Below are 21004 nucleotides of genomic sequence, written 5' to 3'. Positions count from 1 at the left end.
GGGAAAGGAGGGAGGGGAGGGGAGGGAAGAACAAGGGAAGGTCTGTGATAGAATGGAAGGCAGGAGAGATTAAGAGACATTAAGAGATGGTGCAAGGCAAAAGGAGATGGTAATGGGACAAGTTAAGAAACAAAAGATGGCTAGATGGAAGGCAGGAGAGATTAAGATGGTGCAAGGCAAAAGGAGATGATAATGGGACAAGAAACAAAAGATGACTCAAGAGGAGGTGTAAATGGCAATGGCAGAATCATCAACAGCTGCCATGTGAGAGAATAAAAGGTAAAAGAGAAAAAAAAGAGAAAAAATATAGGGGCCGAGGTTTTTGTCTGAAATTGTTGAACTCGATGTCGAGTCCGGAAGGCTGTACAGTGCCTAATCGAAAGATGAGGTGCTGTTCCTCGAGCTTACGTTGAGCTTCGTTGGAACAGTGTAAGAGGTCGAGGACAGCGAGGTCCGAGTGGGAGTGGAGCGGAGAATTAAAGCGACAGGCGACCGGAAGCTCGGGGTCACGCTTGTATTGATTTCTTTGTGGGTTCAATGACGAGACATTTATGAAATAGAATGTCTTTTAATCTAAAGTCTGTTCAACTCTTTATACAGCATTTACAGGAGACATCATGCTAGTGATGCATCTAAAGCGAAAGCAAAAACTAGACTCGAACTGCTTGTCTCTGTCACATGCCCTCTGCTGGTCAGGCATAAGTAATCAATACATGCAAACATGCTGGTAAGGCATCATAATCAAACAGGCAAATACCATCTCTATTTGCTGATATCATTACAACGCTTACGGACTAAACAAGAGGTGTTCCGCAAACCGGTCACCCAATCTGCGTTTGATCTCCCCAATGTAGAGGAGACTGCATAGTGAGCAGCGAATACAGTATACTAAACTGCAAGAAGTACAAGTAAATCGCTGTTTCACCTGGAAGGAGTGTTTGGGGCCCTGGACAGTGGGAAGGGAGGACGTTTGCACAGGGAGGTGCTGTGGGAAGGGGTGTTGGGGGTGATAGAGGAGTGGACCAGGGCGTCACGGAGGGGCCCTGGAAAGTGGGAAGGGAGAAAGTTTGCACGGGAAGGTGCTGTGGGAAGGGGAAGGGGGTGATAGAGGAGTGGACCAGGGTGTCACGGAGGGAGCGGTCCCTTCGGAATGTTGAGGTGTGTGGGGGGGGGGGGGGAAAGATGCATTTGGTGGAGGGATCACGCTGGAGGTGGCAGAAGAGGATCCGTTGAATGTGGAGGCTGATAGGGTGAAAGGCGCAGACAAGGGGCACCCTATCGTGGTTCTGGGAGGGAGGGGAAGGGGTGAAAGCAGAAGTGCGGGAAATGGAACGGACGCGGTCGAGGGGAATCACGGTTGAGGAAAAAAGGAAGACATATTGGAAGGTGGCATCATCAGAACAGATGCAGCGGAGAAACTGGGAGAATGGAATAGCACCCTTACAGGAAGCAGGGTGGAAGTGTAGTCCAGGTAGCTATGGGAGTAAGTGGGCTTATAGTGGATGTTTGTCGATTGTCTCTATTTCTGGGATAGGCTGAGAAGTCAAGGTAGGGAAGAGTTGGAAATGGACCTTGAAGGTGAAGGAAGGGTGGAAATAGGAAGCAAAATGAATTAAATTTTCTAGTTCAGGGCGAGAGCAGGAAATTGCACCAATATAGTCATCAATGTACCGGAAAGAGGGGAGGGAGGGGACCCGAGTAGGACTGGAACAAAGAATGTTCCACATATCCCATGAAAAGGCAGGCATAGCTAGGACCCATGCAGGTTCCCATAGCAACACCTTTAATTTGGAGGAAGTGAGTGGAGTCAAAGGAGAAGTTGTTCAATGCGAGAACAAGTTCAGCCAGGCAGAGGAGGGTGGTGGATGGGGACTGGTTGGGCCTCTGTTCAAGGAAGAAGTGGAGCACCCTCAGGCCATCCTGGTGGGGAATGGACGTCCATAGTGAAAAGGAGACGGTTGGGGCCAGGAAACTGTTTGTGGTAGATGGTGTCGCGAATGTAGGTGGGAGGAGACTGGACAAGGGGAGAGAAAATAGAGTTGAGATAGGAAGAAATCAGTTCTGTGGGGCAAGAACAGGCTGAAACAATGGGTCTACCAGGGCAATCCGGTTTGTGGATCTTGGGAAGGAGCGCGTTGGGGGACTATGAGGTTGACAGCCATGGGTTCCCTACAGCGATTTACTTGTACTTCTTGTAATTTAGTATACTATATTCACTGCTCACGAGGTGGTCTCCTCTACAATGGGGAGACCAAACGCAGATTGGATGACAGTTTTGCAGAACACTTCCGGTCAGTCCATAAGCGTGACCCCGAGCTTCCAGTCACCTGTCACTTTAATTCTCCGCTCCACTCCCACTCTAATCTCTCCGTCCTCAACCTCTTACACTGTTACACTGAAGCTCAACGTAAGCTCGAGGAACAGCACCTCATCTTTCGATTAGGCACTTTACAGCCTTCTGGACTCAAACATAAAGTTTAACCTCGGCCCCTATATTGGCCCAGAAATTCGGGTCTCCATGGGTGAGTACGCACGAGGTACTCACCCGTAGGCCCAATGGAAGTGCCGGTTTCCTGCATGCACTGCGCATGCGCTGGAAACCGGCACTTCCGTTCCCCTGAACGAAGGGGTTCAGAGTTTGAACGCATGCACGGGAGAGGCTGCGCGTGCGCATCGAACTTAAAAAAAAAACCAACAGGTTTTCCCGGGAGGGTAAGTCTGCAGAATTTACACGTAAAAAGCAGGCGTAAGGCCTGCTTTTTACAAGATGTGGTGAATTAATTAAAATTAAAACATTTTTTTTCCACAAGTTTATTATTTTGAAATACTTTAAAGCAAGGTAAGTGGCATAATGGTTAGCACTGTTGCCTCACAGCGCCAGAGACCCGGGTTCGAATCCGGCCTCGGGTGACTGTCTGTGTGGAGTTTGCACATTCTCCCCGTGTTTGCGTGGGTTTTCTCCGGGTGCTCCGGTTTCCTCCCACAGTCCAAAGATGTGCGGGTTAGGTTGATTGGCTATGATAAATTGACCCTTAGCGTTAGGGGGATTAAATACGTGGGGTTACAGGGATAGGGTGGGATATGTGTTGGTGTAGGGGTTACGGGGATCGGGTGGGATATGTGTCGGTGCAGGCTCGATGGGCCGAAATGGCCTCTATCTGCACTGTGGGGTTTCTGGTTTCTGGTTTATTTTTAGCCCCGTTAGAAAATAAAATTATTTTTTCAAAAATTTAAATTGTTTAAAATAGTTATTTCATGTAATTTATAGTTTATTTAAAAGATGTGATGTTTTTTAAAAATGTATTTGAAGATTTAGTGATGTTTTGGGGCCCGTAGTATTTATAAGTTTGGACAGCTCTTCCTGTCAATCTTATGAACGGAGCATTCCCTGCTCCGATTGGCTCCCCATGGCCCACGTGATCCCAGGGGCCGCATCAAACTAACTGCGCCCCTGGGATACGCGAGCACTGCGCGCCAGCAGCTGGAGCAGGCCCAGGATCGGAATTCCACAGGGGCCCACAGCTCAACGGTCGGCGCGCAAGGTAAGTGCAGGTCGGGGGCTTGCACCCGCAGGATTCTACCATTGCCATTTACACCTCATCTGGAGTAATCTTTTGTTTAACTTGTCTCACCCATTACCATCTCCTTTTGCCTTGCACCATCATCCCTTCTGTCTTTTAATCTCTCCTGCCTTCCAGCCGATCACAGCCCTTCCCTTTGTTCTTTCCTCCCCTCTTTCCCTGCCCCAAACTTGCTTGAAAATGTTATTTCTCTAACTTTTTCCAGTTCTGATGAAGGATTATCGACCTGAAACATTGACTGTTTCTCTCTCCATGATGCTGCCTGACCTGTTGAGTGTTTCCAGCATTTTCTATTGATATTTCATGAGAAATCCTAGTATTGTCTTTAGTTTTCCAAGTCTAGAACTCCATGACATGTTGTACGTGTTAAACGAGCAGAGCTCCAAGATCATCAACAGCTGCACAAGCTGCCAGTATAACTGGGGTCCTGCTTAAAATCCTCTTTTCAAGAAACTGGACTGGTATGAAACTAATCTGTTAAATACAATAACTGTGTAAGTTTTTCCTCCCAACAAATAAGTCATACACATACTGTACCACAAAATATTCCTTCAAAATTCCCTCAGGGACGGAGACAATTACACCGGCATGGACCAATTGGGCTGAGTGGCCGGTTTCTGTGCTGTACATTCGATGTAAAAATGAATATGAACAATACTTGTTACTAAGATTCAAACTTGTACCATCTGAAAGGAAGCCTAAATCTGTGGCATAACCATTTGTCTGTATTAAAATGCAGCACTAAAAAAAAAGGGGGAAAATGGTATATTTGTTCTGCTAAAGCTTTCAGATGTACTGTAGAAAGCCTGAATATAGAAACATTGCACACCGAGAATCACATGAAAAAGAGCCACAAGTCAATGAAACGGTGTTTGCCTGGTCTTTGTGCACTGTGATTATCTTAGTAAAGATAGATATGATAAACATTTTAACACAATGCACAGTACCTGCATTGTTGTAGTGAAACTGCTTTGATCCTATATACTCAAATGTCTTAGTGTAATTTATACCATGTCAATAGTTAGCTCTACGACTGAGCGTTCAATAAACTCGAGCAGCTTATAGTCTGGGCTCCCAAAAATCAGGTTACAGCCTTCTCATCTCACCTCCAATTACCTGAAGAAAATAACAATGTAACAAAGCTTGTATTCTTCAAGTACACCTCAACAAGACTGAGGATATTCAAATCTTCCTTACCAGGGCCAACACTTGTTCACTTATACCAGATCAAAATTGCCCAACTCAGTAATTGCCCTCTCTAGCTCTGAATACATGAAGTTTTGAAGACTCATCTCCCACCCTCCTAAAGGTTTTGTTGCAACCCAATTCTTCTTCTACATAACATAGTTTTTCCCAATAGTACACCCTTCAGCCAACCTGCTGATGCACAGTAGTGTCCTGCAGTGCGTGTTGTGCTACATAACTCACAGTAGGGTATTACTTGTACACTGCCCTTTACTTGGATAGATCCACAGCATCGCATGATTGAATACACTTTACAAGGTTATTTATGCAGCAGATTACTGGACTATGTACTGTATCCTAGGGGATGTGGTATGGTGTTGCTCATGGTAAACTGGATGATATGCTGCTTTAAATTAACAGCAATATTATACAGGTACAATGTATTAGCATTATTCTGCTGCTAAACTGGTTTATGCTTGCCTGCTTTTTGAGGCCAAAAAGTCTAATCGCTTTATAGTAAACACAACTTGAGCTCAGAGTTTAACTCTCGTTTCCTCAGGAAACATTGCAGATTAGGATGTGACTTTCAGGTTCTAGATTATTTTATTTTATGATGGTTCTACATTGCAACAGAGTGTGACTTTGTTTTGAATACATTATACTGGCAGATCTCCTATGCCATAGGGGATGATGATACTGTAGCGGTACCACCAAGTGTCTCTTACTTATTGTACATAATTCCCTTTAACTACGTTTGTATAGAGTTTGCATGTACGGGGCGTTGCCCCTTTAAAGAACGCAACCTAACGCGATGACGCGGATAAACGCGGCCTCCTGCTCCCGCGACGACCGCCGGCCCAGCTCGGCCTCCCGCTCCCGCGACTTCGGCCGCAACGCCGGGTAAATGCGTGGATGTCATCACGTGACCGCCCCAAGCGCAGGCAAACGCGATGACGTCACGTCGCGCATCACGTGACCGCCCCAAGCGCGGGAAAACGCGAGCAACGTCACGACGCAAACGCGATGACGTCATCGCGCAAACCTCCAGACTGCCTAGTCAGTCCTCATGGCGTCCCCGTTCGGGAAAGACCTGTTCCACGGCTCTCCTGCATCAATCTACGTTGTTTGCTGTATTTCATCTAATCCAACATTAAAGTCCTGTTTGTTGTTCTTCCGAGTCAAGCTCCATTATTTGTTAGAAATACGACAATTCCTACATTGGTGACCCGAGGACGGGAATTCATCAATACCTACATTGGTGACCCAGTCTCCATGAACGTTTTTCACGGAAGCAGCACACAGCCTGAACCCCGTCTCTGAACGTTTTCACAGAAGAACGGCACGACGAACAACAACCGACGAACACCAATTCCTACATTGGTGACCCTAGTGACCCCGTTTTTCGTGAACGTTTTTCACGAACGAAAGGCAGCCGGACCCCGGTTTTTGTGAACGATTTTCACAAAAGAAGCACGCCATGGAAGCACCAGCCGTTTTGCTGTCGCTACCGCAATTCAGGGAGCAACAACCTCCCTCGTGCTTTATTCCAGTAGAAGCCCCGTTCGCCAAGAACATCGATGCGGCGCAGACCAACGAGGTCTCCGTATTCGACGGGTCATCCGCCTTCGACATCTCCCAATGGAACAACAAGTATGAAACCCCTCCAAGCGCGGGTTCTGCAGGCTTTCGGGCCCACAAGATCGGAACGCGCCCCGGCGGAGATGCCACGAGGACCCCTCCCTCACGACCCATGAGGACCCCTCCCCCGCCGAACCAGCCCGACAGCCTGCTGGTCCGTTTCTTCTACCACGCTTTACGGCGTGAAGGCGAAGCGTTGCTGCCCTTCCGGCAGTTTTCCCCATAAATCAACAACAATTAGAAGCGTTGCCACCCTCTCTACAGTTTTCCACTCAACAAAAGCAAAAATCTACTGACTCTGCGACCATCGAGGACAGGTCCAACGGGCATCCCGCGGCCATGATCAGCCACGCGAAAATTGCTGTCATCACTGATCAACGCAGCATCGGGATCACTCTCGTCTGCGTTCCCGACTGCTGAAGAGTTCGCTGATCAACGGTTCACTCTCTTCTGTGTTACCATAGTAGCACTACGGCACGCACCATTCCGTGTGTTCCCGACTGCCGAAGAGTTCACCGATCTGCCAAGACCCACGTTTATTTCCTCCTGGATCGCCCGTTCGGCGCTCCTGCAGATTTCGGCAGACTGGGGACCTTCTTCCAACAATGACAGAGCCACGGTCCGCGTCTGCCCAACCTGCCAGTCACTATGACGCGGCCAGCTGTTTCGCCCCGGCGCCCGCTTCAAACCACGGGCTGCAGAGGTCACACGCTTCCATGGTCCTTAGCAGGGCTGAATACGTTTTATTCACCCTTACACACATCGGGATCCACTCAAGACCCCATCTACCGGACCACATATTTGGGCCTCGCCCGCCAAGTCGAGACAGCACGACCACCGACTACCCATCGTGGTTACGGCAGCCCAAGTACGACCGCCCGCCAGACTGCCAGCCACCCAACAGTCCCCGTCTCGAGACTACTGGAGTCATTCGGACAGGCTCGTCAGACCATCTCATCGTTTGACGTTGTCTGTTAAAGCGAATTCTGGGGGGGCGTATGTAGCAGTACCACCGAGTGTCTCTTACTTATTGTACATAATAATTCCCTTTAACTACGTTTGTATAGAGTTTGCATGTACGGAGCATTGCCCCTTTAAGAACACGACCTGACGCGGGCCGGCCCAGCTCGGCCTCCCGCGATGACCGCCGGCCCAGCTCGGCCTCCCACGACTTCGGCCGCAACGGCCAGCTGCAGTGCCGGGTAAACGCGATGATGTCATCACGCAATTCACGTGACCGCCCCAAGCGCAGGCAAACACGATGACGTCAGGTTGCACATCACGTGACCTCCCCAAGCGCGGGAAAACACGAGCAACGCGATGACGTCATCGCGCAAACCTCCGGACTGCCTAGTCAGTCCTCGTGGCGTCCCCGTTCGGGAAAGACCTGTTCCACGGCTCTCCTGCATCGATCTACGTTGTTTGCTGTATTTCAAGCTCCGTTATTTGTTAGGAATACGACAATTCCTACAATATGCTGTTTTATATAGTCAGAAGTGTTACGATATGTAATGCCCAATATATTATTCTGCTGGCACACTGGAGCTGTATTTTCAAGACTAGTTGTGAAGTAATCAGAGCACTACCTACTGAAGCTGTATAAATAAATCGATGTAAAAAAAATGGTTTTGGAATTCTCAGCATAAAACAAATTAAAGTACATTTGTTACAACCATCTCTCTGAATTAAAAATATAAGCACTTGTAAATATTTTCTCTGTGGAACTTTACCTCAAAAAAGCTTCTAAAATCCATGATCTAACGTGTTTGGAAATCATTTGAGAAGAAGAACTTAAGTATTGTTACAGCCCAAGGAAAGACATACCAAATTGTTGAACAGATTAGTTTAGAGAACAATACTGACACATGCGGCGTGATTCTCCAATCAGCAGCATTTTGAGAACTGCAGGCACAATGTAGTAATTTATCTTCAGCTGAGGATGTAATGGCTTTGGAGAATGCATCAACTCCAACCCCCAGGCTTGAGAGCAGAATAGGTCTCTGGCTCCCTTTGTTAAACTTTTCTTGATGAACAAGACAATTTTATTAGGTATGTCATTGTGAAATATGTAATTTTTTATGTCTTTATTATGAATCTTACTGTAATCATAACTTTTTTTTTAAAGTTAAGAGCAAAATAAATGGCAGACATGATGATTTTGGGAACAAAAGTTGATAGGATTTAAATGATTCTCAAAACCAAAGCCAAATAAATAGTCCAATCCAAAAATAAAGTTGTCTAAATCTTTTGAATCTACAAGTGAATTTTTCTGCTGCAAGGTTGGACTGTTAACGTAGTTTAGCACATCACAAAACAGGAGCTTCAAGCAGTGATTTCTGGTGAATCTAGCTGGAACCAATGTCAAAACTGGTAGCCTTTGTTGTTGCCTAGACAACAGACATTAACACGATGTCAAGCATCTAATGGTGCCCTGATAGTACCTGTCCAGGCTATGTAAATATTGTGGTTCCTGATAACCATTTTAGGAGTAGAATCAGCACTAGGTTTTCTGTAATAGAAATGGAACAAGCTCTGTAGTCATCTTAGAAGTACTTAGAGAATATATTGGGGGCTATAGGCAATTGAAACTTTTACAATCTGAAGTTATGTTTACTTATATAACCTTCTCTTCCAGGGGGAACATGGAGATACTACAACAAGGTCAGCATTCTATAAACTACAAGCTTTCACATCACAATTTACTCACGAAAGTGGGAAAATTTGCTCACTGGAATACTCCCATTTTGATCCAGAATACCTTGATTACATTTGATTATAGTTTTCAGCTGAAGCAAAAATTACTGATTTGGCAAATAACATCTGGGGGAAAAAAGGGTGCTGTCAAGCCATGATCAAAATCAAATCCAATTTCAACCTTACACAATTTGAAGTGCTTTACAAATTCCAGTTTACTCTGATCTCGCCCTCTTTCCACGTATACGCTAAAATTCTTCATAACAGCAACTTGCATTTATATAGTGCCTTTAACATTAAACGTCCCAAGGTGCTTCACAGCAGCATGATCAGATATAAATTTGACACTCAGCCACATAGAGATATCTTAGGACAGGTGACCAAAAGCTTGGTCAAAGGAGGAAGTTTTCGGGAGCGACTCTTCAAACCATCTTTCATCTTTTAGAAGGAATGCCAGTTCAAAATCCGTCACTGATAGATTCAAAAGCTTGAGACAAAAGAGTTAAATTTGATAGTGAATGCATCGCCATTTAGAAAACGTGTGCAAAATCAATGTACTGAATTTGATGCAGCACGACTAAATTTTAGACATAGCTAAATGCAAGCTTCATTTTCTAAATTAATGTAATTTAAAAAAAATTATCCTACTGTTGATCAGCAAAATTATTGCCAACACCCAAATCAAAAATAAACCTTAAAAGCAGTGAAGGGTCATTGCATTTTTGCTGTATTCAACACATTTGATGATTATACAACCACAAGAGGTACCAGCGGCTGAATTTTTGCTTCAAGCACTGACTTTACATTCAGCATCAACTGAATCTGTATGTTGTGCAGAATTTAGTGCTGTACCTGGCATCCATAAATTAAACATCCTCAAGCAGCAGAGCCAGCAAACATTCCTCCCGCCTACTCCCCACCAATTTCCATCTTAAAAAGGCTAAATTCTGCACCCCCCACCCCAGGAGGAGGCCAAATACTTGTGAATCTGCACCAGTAAGTACAATGCAGTAGACTAGCTTGTTGCAGTCTGCCCATGACGCAAGTTTCTATACGAAAAAGGCTCCGATTCAGCTGATTAACTGCAAATCCAAACGCTGCTCCAGTGTAAACAGAGATGTACAAAACCCTTCAGATTGCCACAGCATGAGCCGTGACCAGACCATCTGCAACCCCTGTGGTGCGCCCCACCCCCATTCAAATAACACACCAGCCACAGAACAGTGAAGGTATCACTGAGGCTGCTAGTTCTCGCTTGGGAAAAGCTCAGTTCCTTCCTAATGTTTAACTCATCGGCATAAAATTAGCACAATCAGCACATCGCATCTGCGCGGAAACCCAAATAGGGATGACCTCACATGCAGTAGTTCTTAAATGATTTACCACAATCCATCAACAACTGGTGTCACAGGCCAGCAGCGTGAACCCTCAGCTTCAATGATGATCCCTGCGACAGGAGATCAAGTTGGTAATCAAACATAGAATCCTTACTTAAATCTTCTGAGGGCAGCTTGGAATTAAACAAATGAACGGGATGCAGATGAAGTTAGACCTCGCAAACAGCAATGTCACATTTCCCCATTGCTGCACAAAGTCCACCATTCAGCTCTCATCAAGGGATCTCTACTCAGTATTTGGAGCAGGCTACCATTCATTTTAGCCTGCTATGTAAATGGACAACCTGACATACGAGCTCTAAAATGTGTCAATGATTTTTGACCCAGCAAAAAAGTGTTTGTGCCCAGTAAATATCAGGATCAGCTACAGTAGCCGAATGCAAATACAACAATCTGTGATAGTTACTAATATCTGAACACTTTGCCATGGTCTATTAAGTGAATGTAAGAAATCTAAACAGTCCAATTGGAAGGGGAAAAAAAGCAGGTTTCAAATTCAAAGCAGATGCACCTTAGATGTTTTCTGAAGTTACTTTGAAGCTGGCTAAAATTTAACATGTTAGAATGATCACAGCACCATTTGCTCCAACACTGATTTTCTGCAGTTCTTCTAGTTGAATTTGCACAGATGTCAGAGTTTACATTATTCCAGATTTTCACCCTCATTTTTTAACCAAATACTTCAGAGCACTACAACTAACTATACTCATTTCATCACTGGTTACCTCTATAAAAGGTTGTCCCAGAAAATAGGTACCGTAAAGCCAGAGTTTTGGGGCAAATAGCAGTTATAAGAGCCCCCAATACAGCTTACACGTGGCATCAGAATATTTATGCATATGGTAAATTTAGCTCTTCCTTGGTCATAAGACCAACATTGCACCTTCTGTAGTTAAGCTTATTTTTTTAAAAAAAAACAGAAGTGCTGTCTGCACACTTCCACTTTAACAAGCTAAGCAGCAAAACTTTATATTTAACAATGAATAAAATGTCTGTTATTTTACTTAAGCTTCATAATTTTCACGAGCACTCATTTGCATAACAACATAAGAAACAGGAGCAGGAATAGGCCACTCGGCCCCTCGAGTCTGCTCGGCCATTCAATAAGACCATGGCTGATCTTGGGCTCAAAGCCACTTCCCTGGCTGCTCCCCATAACCCTTCACTCCCTTATCTTGTAAAAATCTGTGTCTATCTCCACCTTGAATGTATTTAATGACCCAGCCTCCACGGCTCTCTGGGGCAGAGAATTCCACAGATTTACGATCCTCAGCGAGGAAATTCCTCCTCATCTCAATTCTAAAAGAGTGACTCTTTATTCTGAAACTATGCCCCTGAGTTCTAGATTCCCCCACAAGGGGAAACATCCTCTCTGCATCTACCTTGTCAAGCCCCCTCAGTATGTTTCAATAAGATCACCTCTCGTTCTTCTAAATTCCAAAGAGTATAGGCCCAACCTGCTCAATCTTTCTTCATAAGTCATCCCCCTCATCTCAGGAATCAACCGTGTGAATCATCTCTGAACTGCCTCCAATGTAAGTATATTCTTCCTTAAATAAGGAGACCAAAACTGTACGCAGTACTCAAGGTGTGGTCTCACCAATACCCTGTACAGTTGTAGCAGGACTTCCCCGCTTTTATACTCCAACCCCCTTGCAATAAAGGCCAACATTCCATTTACCTTTCTGATTATTTGCTGTACCTGCATGCTAACTTTTTGTGTTTCATGCGCAAGGACCCCAAGGTCCCTCTGAACTGTAGCATTTTGTAATCTCTCTCCCCATTTAAATAATAATTTGCTTTTTTATTTTTCCTGCCAAAGTGGATAACCTCGCACTTTCCCACATTATACTCCATCTGCCAAATGTTTGCCCACTCACTTAGCCTGTCTATATCCCTTTGCAGGTTCTTTGAGTCCTCTGCACAACTTGCTTTCCCACCCATCTTTGTATCATCCGCAAACTTGGCTACATTACACTCGGTCCCTTCATCCAAGTCATTAAATGTAGATTGTAAATAGGTGAGACCCCAGCACCGATCCCTGTGGCACCCCACTAGTTACCATTTACCAACCGGAAAATGACCCATTTATCTCGACTCTCTGCTTTCTGTTAGTTAGCCAATTCTCTATCCATGCTAAAATATTACCCGCAACTTAGTGAGCTCTTATCTTATGCAGTAATCTTTTATGTGGCACTTTATCGAATGCCTTCTGGAAATCCAAATACACCACATCCACTCTGCTCGTTACATCCTCAAAGAACTCCAGCAAATTTGTTAAACATGATTTCCTTTTCATAAAACAATGCTGACTCTACTTGACTGCATTATGATTTTCCAAATGCCCTGCTACTGCTTCTTTAATGAAGGACTCCTCCCCATCAAAATTTGTACCTGTAGAACTGTGCCCGCCAAGCATTCCTTGATTTCTTGACTAAAAATTATAGTTCATTTAAGTTACAGCACTCTACAAAGATTCACTGTCCTGCATTTAACAAGGCAGGTCACATTCATTACTGCTTCGAAGTAGCACGATAACTGTTTGGAATAAACATCCAAAGAACCTCCACAGCCCATTCAGTTCAGCCTTGCTGCTGGAACTTGCAGCCTGTTCTGATGTACAGCATGTCACTACAATTAGTCCATTAGACCATAGTTTGCATCCCCACATTTTCAAGGTCTACAGCTAATACTATCCAGGGGAAGATGAAGCAGACTGACATAAACCAGCCCTAAAGCAACTTTCTGCTGCAACATACTACACATCTAATTGAATGTTGTCACAATTTTAGCTGTTTTTAGAAACTGATACATGATCATTAACATTTAATTTTAAAAAAACTAAAAGAATGCTTTTCAATGCTGCCAGATTAAAGAATTTCTTAAGTCACAAGACAAGATGCATTTACTCTGCTGATTGCACAGCTGCCACCATTAGCAACACGAACAAGACACTCAATTCCTTCCATTCACTGAAGACTGGAGATAATCAACCGTTGTCCTGACAACTTCGAAGTCTGAAGACTAAGCTTACTTAAGGCCAGTAGAACATCAAGGATAACCTCTTCCCCTTCAGCACTTCTGACCAATTTTTCAACAGCTGTTGTATTGAAATAAAAAACCATCACACAGTAGAACCTACTTTACTTCAGACACTATACCAAAAGAAAAGGTCAATGATTGTTGAAAAAGTAACAGCAAATAGAATCATATAGACTTCGAGAAAACATATTTTGGTTTCATTATTCTAGTGCCTCTAGATTTGTTACAACTAGACTTTCATTCAAAATTCTTGTCTGTATTCCAATAATTCTACATAAGTTTTCCTGAGATTGACAGTTTACCATTACAGTATGCATGAAATAATAAATGGATAAATTGTGCCAAATATTTTGGTTCTGGCTATAACTAATACATGTTCACTTTGACAATTGGCTAGACCAATATCCATTAAATAAAGCATTTGCCCCAAACTTTTCAAAAATCAAGATTCAGAGTTATAAAGCCATTAGCTCTGCCCAGACAACCAGTCTTAGTAAAAACACAATGCCAAACCGCATCAAAACACATTGCCAGCGATGTAAACTGCTCAGAACTGTATGCAATGGTTTTACCCTAAAGCACTGGATCCCCTTTCCACATCCTTGTCACAATCCAAAAGCAAAGAATAATCTGTTAAATACTCAAGTATTGTTTTTACATGCAAACCTTGTAAATATCATCTCCAGTTTACTACCACTTGATCCTAATAGGTAATCACAGTAAGGAACCGGGGCTGTTAACCCATACCCTTCTGTGGATACAAAAAAAACCTCTGCAAGGTTACCATGACAAACGTTGCCACTAGTACTATACAGCATTAAAAGGGACAAATCTTGCAGAAATTATAAATCTTAATATCAGACACACGTTGAGGATTTACTCAATAGTTTGACTGAATAGAAATTAAAATGTTTATTAAAAAATATACTATAACCCAATTAGTTAAATGAACGGCGAATGTGATCGATTACATTGTTCATGGTCAGCGGCAGTGCAATCATATTACAAGCGAGGGGGAATTGTTTTGGTTGCAGATAATGCAATGAGTTACCTAGTGGGGCCCTAATAAAAACTAGAAAACACGTCCTTGAATGATGATGTATGACACTAATATTTTCACAGAAACAGCAGCTATACTTGAAGGGAGCCTTGATCAACGCGAAATCCGCCGCGACGTCTGCTCTCCCACATGACGATTTCAGTTTGCAATAAAAAAAAATTTTTTAATTAAAGCTAATCAATTAGCTTTCAGCCCACAGCCAACCGGTTATATTAATACGTTGTGCTTTTTCAGTTGTAAATTTACACTTATAAACAATGCACTAAAACGGTGCAGAAAACAGTAAACAGGGCTGATCACTAGAGAAAATAATATCCATGTAGTGTTCTGGTACAGGCTGAACCCAAAAACCCGACCGTACTATAGTTCAAAGCCATCTAGCGGACAAAGCTAGACAGGGAAAAATAAAACAACCAAACCAATTTCTCAGAGAAAAATATATCAACCGAAGCCCTGAACTTCCAGGGAAACAAGGGAATACGCAATTGGGGACTCCAGTGAGACACCAAGCTACACGCACTCTTCTCAAATACAAGTCTCCCAGAGTTGAATATTTTTATACCAGGATCCGGTGGATTTTACAGGCTTTCAGGTAGGAGAGTGGGGGACAGTAGGTTGGGGACTGGGACAAACCCTTTTGTTCAATTTCCAATATCGCTTTAACAAATAAGAGGGAAACATAAATAAATAGACCCACCCGGTCTTCTTGCTGAAGAGATAGCAGCACCCGTCCCCAAATACAGTCCGCTATGGGGAAAGGTCCCGCGATCCCTGCGCTCAGCCCCGTCTCCCGAGCCAGATTATTTCAGAAATACAACCACCCCCAGGAGATGGGAATGCTGTCTTATCTTTGGGCGGGGTGGGGGCAAAGAGACATTTCTGGATGTAAAGGCTTGTCCTGCCCGGGGGGGGAAGCGATGAGGAGTCATTTCGGGGGGGGGGGGGGGGAAGAAGAAAACGGCATTTTGGGAGAGAGGGGCTGTACTGACTTGGGGGTATTTCTGAGTTGGGGGGGGGGGGGGGTGTCCTGCTTTGGGGAGGGGGGAGCAGAGGGGCATTTCTGGCGGTGGTGGTGGGAGGGGAGCTGGTACTTTAAACGGTCCGTGAATAGATAACGGATTAGCCCCGGGCCCGGGGAAGGGGTAGCTGCGTGCCACCGGCCCAAACTCCCTCCCCACTGACGGCACCGCGGCAGAGGCTGGGCTCCAACACCGATTCTCCTACCCTGCCCCGTAAGGGGACACTGACTTGTCAACAAGCCGCCGCTTCACATCTCCCTCAGTCTCCGTTACCTGAGAGCTGGCGAGCCGGAGCCGTAAGCAGGAGATCTTTCATACAGTCCGCGGCTATCGCACTACATGGGACTGCCAGCCGGTCCCACTCCACTCGGCTCTCGATCACAGCACCACCTCCTGCGGCCAGCAGGCTGGAAAGTTTTCACATTCTCCCGCACCTCAACCCAACCTGATGCCGGATGTCCCGCCCCTCAGCCGCCGGCTTCCCGCTCCTCCCATTGGCCACCCGCCTTCATCCCGCCCTCCGCACACCCCGGGGGGGGGGGGGCTCAGCAATTCGGCTCTCCATTGGTCTGTTGCTCCCGTCACTCAGGCGCCGGGCACCGCCTACTCGCCCCCATGCCTTTGGTTGCAGTGGGTGAGCAGACAGCCCAGAGGCAGGATGGGAGTTGTAGTTTTGGGATCTGATTTCCTGGAGGAGTCGGAAGCTCAGCCGGCCTGAGAACGGACTACAGCTCCCAGAGATCAATGGAAAACGGAAGGCCAGTGTCCCCGCGCTCTCGCGATAGCTTATGAGGCAACGTTGCCAAGGTTTCGGCTCCGACGCTCCGGTGCGGATGGAGTTTGCTGTTGGGTTTTAAGGCGCCGGGAAGCCGTTACCCCCCCGGGGGAGGCGTTAGCCGTTCGCAGTATGAGTGTAGCCGCCGATACGGAGACGCTGTTTTCCCTGGAGCTGCTGGTGGATTGCGTGCAGATTGAACCTGGGCCTGGCACTCGCCCCGACCCCTTGCTGGCGGTGGCTTTCAGGCTACTGGACTTTCCGACTCTGCTGGTTCATCAGACTGACCCGGAGCGGGCGGAGTGCCTGCGGCGGAGCTGGGAGCGCGGCAAAGAGAACGCGACCCCCGAGCGGCCGCCGGGCGGCCCTGACATCCCGTTCGGCAAAGGGAAATCCTGCCTGTTCAAGATTAGCCTGGCCTCCCTGCACAGCCATTTGACCAACACTCCCCTGTACGCCATGTTACTGGACGTCTTTCCTCGGGTGCCCAAATTAGTGGGCAGTTGCTTGATTTCGCTGGCAGGCGCGGTGGAGAACATCAGGCGGGAGGTGGAGGAGCACGGCATTGCACTACCGTCCGTGCATGGAGGCAAGGGGCTGCACGCTCTATATAACCTCATGGGCGGAAAGATCGGCTACATTTCGGTGGGATACAGACTCCTAAGTTTGGGAGCAGGTTTACTACCGCATATTCCAGAGAACCAAGTCCTGAAAGTTGGAATGCGAGACGAGAACTTTCCACTTCAACCTTTAGAAGCGCCAGTCTTACCCAATGGGCCACATGTGCCGGAGCGGGTAAAGGAAGAGAGCGAGAAGGTCGCAGATCAAGTCACTGGGAACACTCCATCTCACTCCGATCTGGTGCCTGGTGACCGGGTTCTCCTCCAGCATATTCAGTTAGGCGAGAGAGAAGTACCTGTTATCATCTCGATGTCAAAGAAGAAATGTAAACCAAATAAATTGGCAAAAGGGATACAAATGGAACACAGAATGAGACTGCAGAGATTAGAAACCGAACAAAGTACGGATATAGGTGTGGACAACGTTTTTTGTCCGCCCCCACTGTACTACAGCCAGTCAACGGGTGAACCCAAAGAAACATTGACTGAAATACACAGAATAGTGGAGCCCGAGACCGAGTCAGCACCACTCGAGGAGCTGGATTCAGATGAAAGTGGTGAATCATTCGGAATGAGCCAGACTTTAAGTAATTCTAGGCTGTTCCAAAGTCAGTCAGAAATGGCATCCAGGTTAAAGCCACAAGTACCAAAGAGGTCCACGCAGCCTGATCCAGGTAATACTATCAGGCAATTGCCTTTGCTGAATGCGCTCCTGCTAGAGCTTTCTTTGCTACATGACCAAGTTCCTCAGCGGATTCCTCTTACCGTTCATCCTCAGCTTGCTTGGCTTTACAGTGGATTGGAGAATGATTCGCTCGGTTTTCACAAACCGACCAGTGGATTGGAGAATGATTCGCCCGAATTTCACAAACCGACTAGATCAACAACAGCAGAGCACCCTCGATCTACCAGTTTAAATTTTAAGAAACCTAAAGAGAAGTTTCAAAAGCAACCGGTATCCCTAAAGCTCTTTGATAAAGAAAATACTCCGAAGCAAACTAACACAAAGAAAGACTCCGATCATCCAAAAAGAAAGCTGATGTATGGATTGACGCATACATTACGGTTAAGGCTGCAACAGACAAACCCAGATGTGTTGATATTGCATGAACAAAGAGAGTTGTCGAGAAAAAGGCAATTGGAACAACTGAAAGATAAAAAGACTGCAGGAACGCGCAATAAAGGCAAAGGGGAAAGAGGTCCTTCAATGCTTCTCCAAGATCAACATCTTCCCGGAGCTTTTCCTTTCCAAAGTGGCCACTTCGAAGAAAACATTGAAACATTGATTCAAAACAGTGTTGAACTTGACTCCCCTCATTCTTCAAAGGTTATAAGAAATGGAAAGCTTAGAGGCAAAAATAACTTTGGGACAACTTTGGAGCTGGAAAGCGCCACTAGTAAAGGACAAATGTGTGTTCAACCTCTGGGACCATTAAATCACCGTGTGGAGGTGTCAGATTTGCAGAAGTTTAATAAGGCAACAAATGACGGGATTCTTATTGGAAAAGATGTAAAGATCAGTCTACCCAAAATATTCAATCGTGATTCTGACCTCTGTGTCAATGAGGCGTATAATGAGGAGGTGGGTGTGTTGCAGACTCCAGAGATGAATCTTGGCTTTACTATTGATCCAACAATACTTGAAGACAGTAATGCACAGATTTCTTCTAATAGTCCTGACCCCAAGTATTCCGAGGACTTTACAAGTCCTGAACCAACGGGATACTCAGAAGATTTTACCAGTCCTGAACCTACAAGCAAATGTGCAGATACTTTGGGTAGTAGTACAGAGGTCGCATCCACTAGGGTGAAACATATATATTCTAACAATGAATCAGAATCTAGCTTTTTCGAACATTCCAGTGATAGTCAGGGAGCAGCTCAAAGTGAGAGGGACGATGATTCAGTTCCACTACCAGCACCGTCCGAGCGATCTCCAATTCGGTCTTTAAAAGGAATATACATCATAAAAAGTCACCATCAGAGAGTGGCATTGTCTTCAGCAGCCTCAAATCTATCTGATGATGCAACCAGCTCAACAGAGGGAAATGAACTTAAAAATATACTGAAACCAACAAACAAAGAAGAAAACCAGAAACCATGCAAGTCACCTGTCCCGCAGGGTTCTAGGACAGTCATCAATCCAGCTAGCACAGAGGCCCCCCAACTTTCAGGTTCAAGGAATGGACACAGGTCTTTAGAGGAGTGCCAGTCTTTGGGGACGTCTCCGGTGAGCTCTTGCGTACCATCCAGTGTGTCTGACCTTGCCTGCAGTGGACTTGAAATGAACACAACGGATATTCAAAGAGAAGATGATGTGAATGAATTGGGCAGTATGGAAATTGTTAATGAATACAGACACATTTCTGAACTAGTAGCCAACAAACTTCCTGGATATACTTTATGATGCTGTCACTGAAGTTATCGAGCTATTTACTTTGCGATTGTGCTTAGCTTCTTAAGACTGCATTGTAGTTCTTTACATTTCTCTTGGTCCATGAGTAAACTTGTAACTGCACAATATGCTATTTATCATACATGTGACAAAATGGGTGGTAGAAGAGATATGCAGTTTTAGCCCTCTACCTGAAAGTGTTCTGCTTCTCAGCCTCTCTGAATCCTTTGACACAGTGACCAACACCCTCCTTCTTCAGTGCCTCTCTTCCATTGCCCAGTTCAGATTCCTTCCTTTCACTTTTCCTACCTATTAAACTGTAGCCTGAGCATCTCTACTAATGGCTTCTCTTTCCAACCTTGCACCTCAGTTCCCCAGAGATCTATCTTTAGCCCCCTCCTCTTCCTCCTCTACATGCTGCCCCTTAGAAGCATTATCTGATAAATCAGATTTGACATGTATATGAATGGCACCCAGCTCTAGCTCTCCAACATAGTGATGATGATACTAATCGACTACAACAGGACATAGAAAGACTAGCAGAATGGGCAGACAAGTGGCAGATGGAATTTAATACAGAGAAGTGTGAGGTGATGCATTTTGGCAGAAGGAACCGGGAGCGGCAATATACACTTAATGGCACAGTTTTAAAGAGTGTGCAGGGACAAAGGGATCTGGGAGTTAATGTGCATAGGTCCCTGAAGGTGGCAGGACATATTGAGAGAGTGGTTAACAAAGCATATGGGATCTTGGGCTTCATAAATAGAGGTATTGAGTACAAAAGTAGAGAAGTTATGCTGAACCTTTATAAAGCGCTGGTTAGGCCACAACTGGAGTATTGCGTCCAGTTCTGGTCACCACACTTTAGGAAGGATGTGAAGGCACTTGAGGGTGCAGAGGAGATTTACCAGAATAGTTCTGGGGATGGGGGATCTTAGCTACAAGGACAGGTTGGAGAAGCTGGATTTGTTTTCATTAGAGCAAAGGAGGTTGTGGGGTGATTTGATAAGAGGTGTACAAGATTATGACGGGTTTGGATAGGCTAGACAGGGAAAGGCTGTTCCCACTAGTTGATGGCACAAGGACTAGGAGACAGATTTAAGGTTTTGGGCAAGAGATACGGGAGGGATTTGAGGAAAAGCGTTTTTACGCAGTGAGTGGTGAGGACCTGGAACTTGCTGCCGACGGAAGTGGTGGAAGCAGAGACACTCAATGTTTTCAAGGGGAGACTGGATAGGCACTTGAGGGAAATAAACTTGCAGGGCTACAGGGATAGAGCGGGGGAATGGGATTGACTGCATTGCTCTACAGAGAGCCGGCACGGACTCAATGGGCCGAATGGCCTCCTCCTGTGCCATTATGACTCTATGACTTCTCACAACCATTATTCCCTGTCATTTTTTTGTGCGCGCGGCCCCTTTAAGGGGCTGCACGGCCTATTCAAACTTCCACGCATGCGCGGTTTTCCATTGAGAAACTGGCAAGCCATCTGCGCGGGAGCTTCAAACAGCCGCGCGGCCCCATGCAGCTAAACGGGAACATTGCTCACGACCCCTCCACTGCCTATGTTGTAAGAGTCGTTGTCTGAGATCCAGCCT

The 21004-nt window shown here is 45.5% G+C and overlaps 2 protein-coding genes across 5 annotated transcripts in view; one reads left to right on the top strand and one right to left on the bottom strand.

Moving 5' to 3' along the window:
- sipa1l2a (signal-induced proliferation-associated 1like 2, genome duplicate a) overlaps nucleotides 1-16053 on the bottom strand; it is a 547440-nt gene extending 531387 nt beyond the window's left edge. For 3 of the 4 annotated variants that reach the window (XM_085996661.1, XM_085996664.1, XM_085996662.1), the window contains exon 1: nucleotides 15890-16053. The gene's annotated coding sequence lies outside the window, so the exon portion shown is untranslated. The remainder of the gene's footprint in view (nucleotides 1-15889) is intronic. The other variant, XM_085996663.1, reaches the window with a different exon arrangement.
- Nucleotides 16054-16415: 362 nt separating this feature from the next.
- Nucleotides 16416-19743, top strand: map10 (microtubule associated protein 10). The gene has a single exon (XM_085996660.1). It carries the CDS (start codon nucleotides 16524-16526, stop codon nucleotides 19416-19418), a length of 2895 nt encoding a protein of 964 aa, XP_085852786.1. The 5' UTR covers nucleotides 16416-16523; the 3' UTR covers nucleotides 19419-19743.
- Nucleotides 19744-21004: the final 1261 nt, after the last annotated feature.

This window comes from Somniosus microcephalus, chromosome 9 (genome assembly GCF_052327205.1).
Source record: "Somniosus microcephalus isolate GS21.2 chromosome 9, FLI_Smic_1.0, whole genome shotgun sequence".
Lineage (NCBI taxonomy): Eukaryota > Metazoa > Chordata > Chondrichthyes > Squaliformes > Somniosidae > Somniosus > Somniosus microcephalus.
The sequence above is the reverse complement of the archived record's forward strand: the minus strand, read 5'-3'. Positions and strand labels throughout refer to the sequence as shown.

Bases quoted from the DNA above. Each gene is read 5' to 3' on its own strand.
- map10 (XM_085996660.1), top strand. From the start codon at position 16,524: ATGAGTGTAGCCGCCGATACGGAGACGCTGTTTTCCCTGGAGCTGCTG.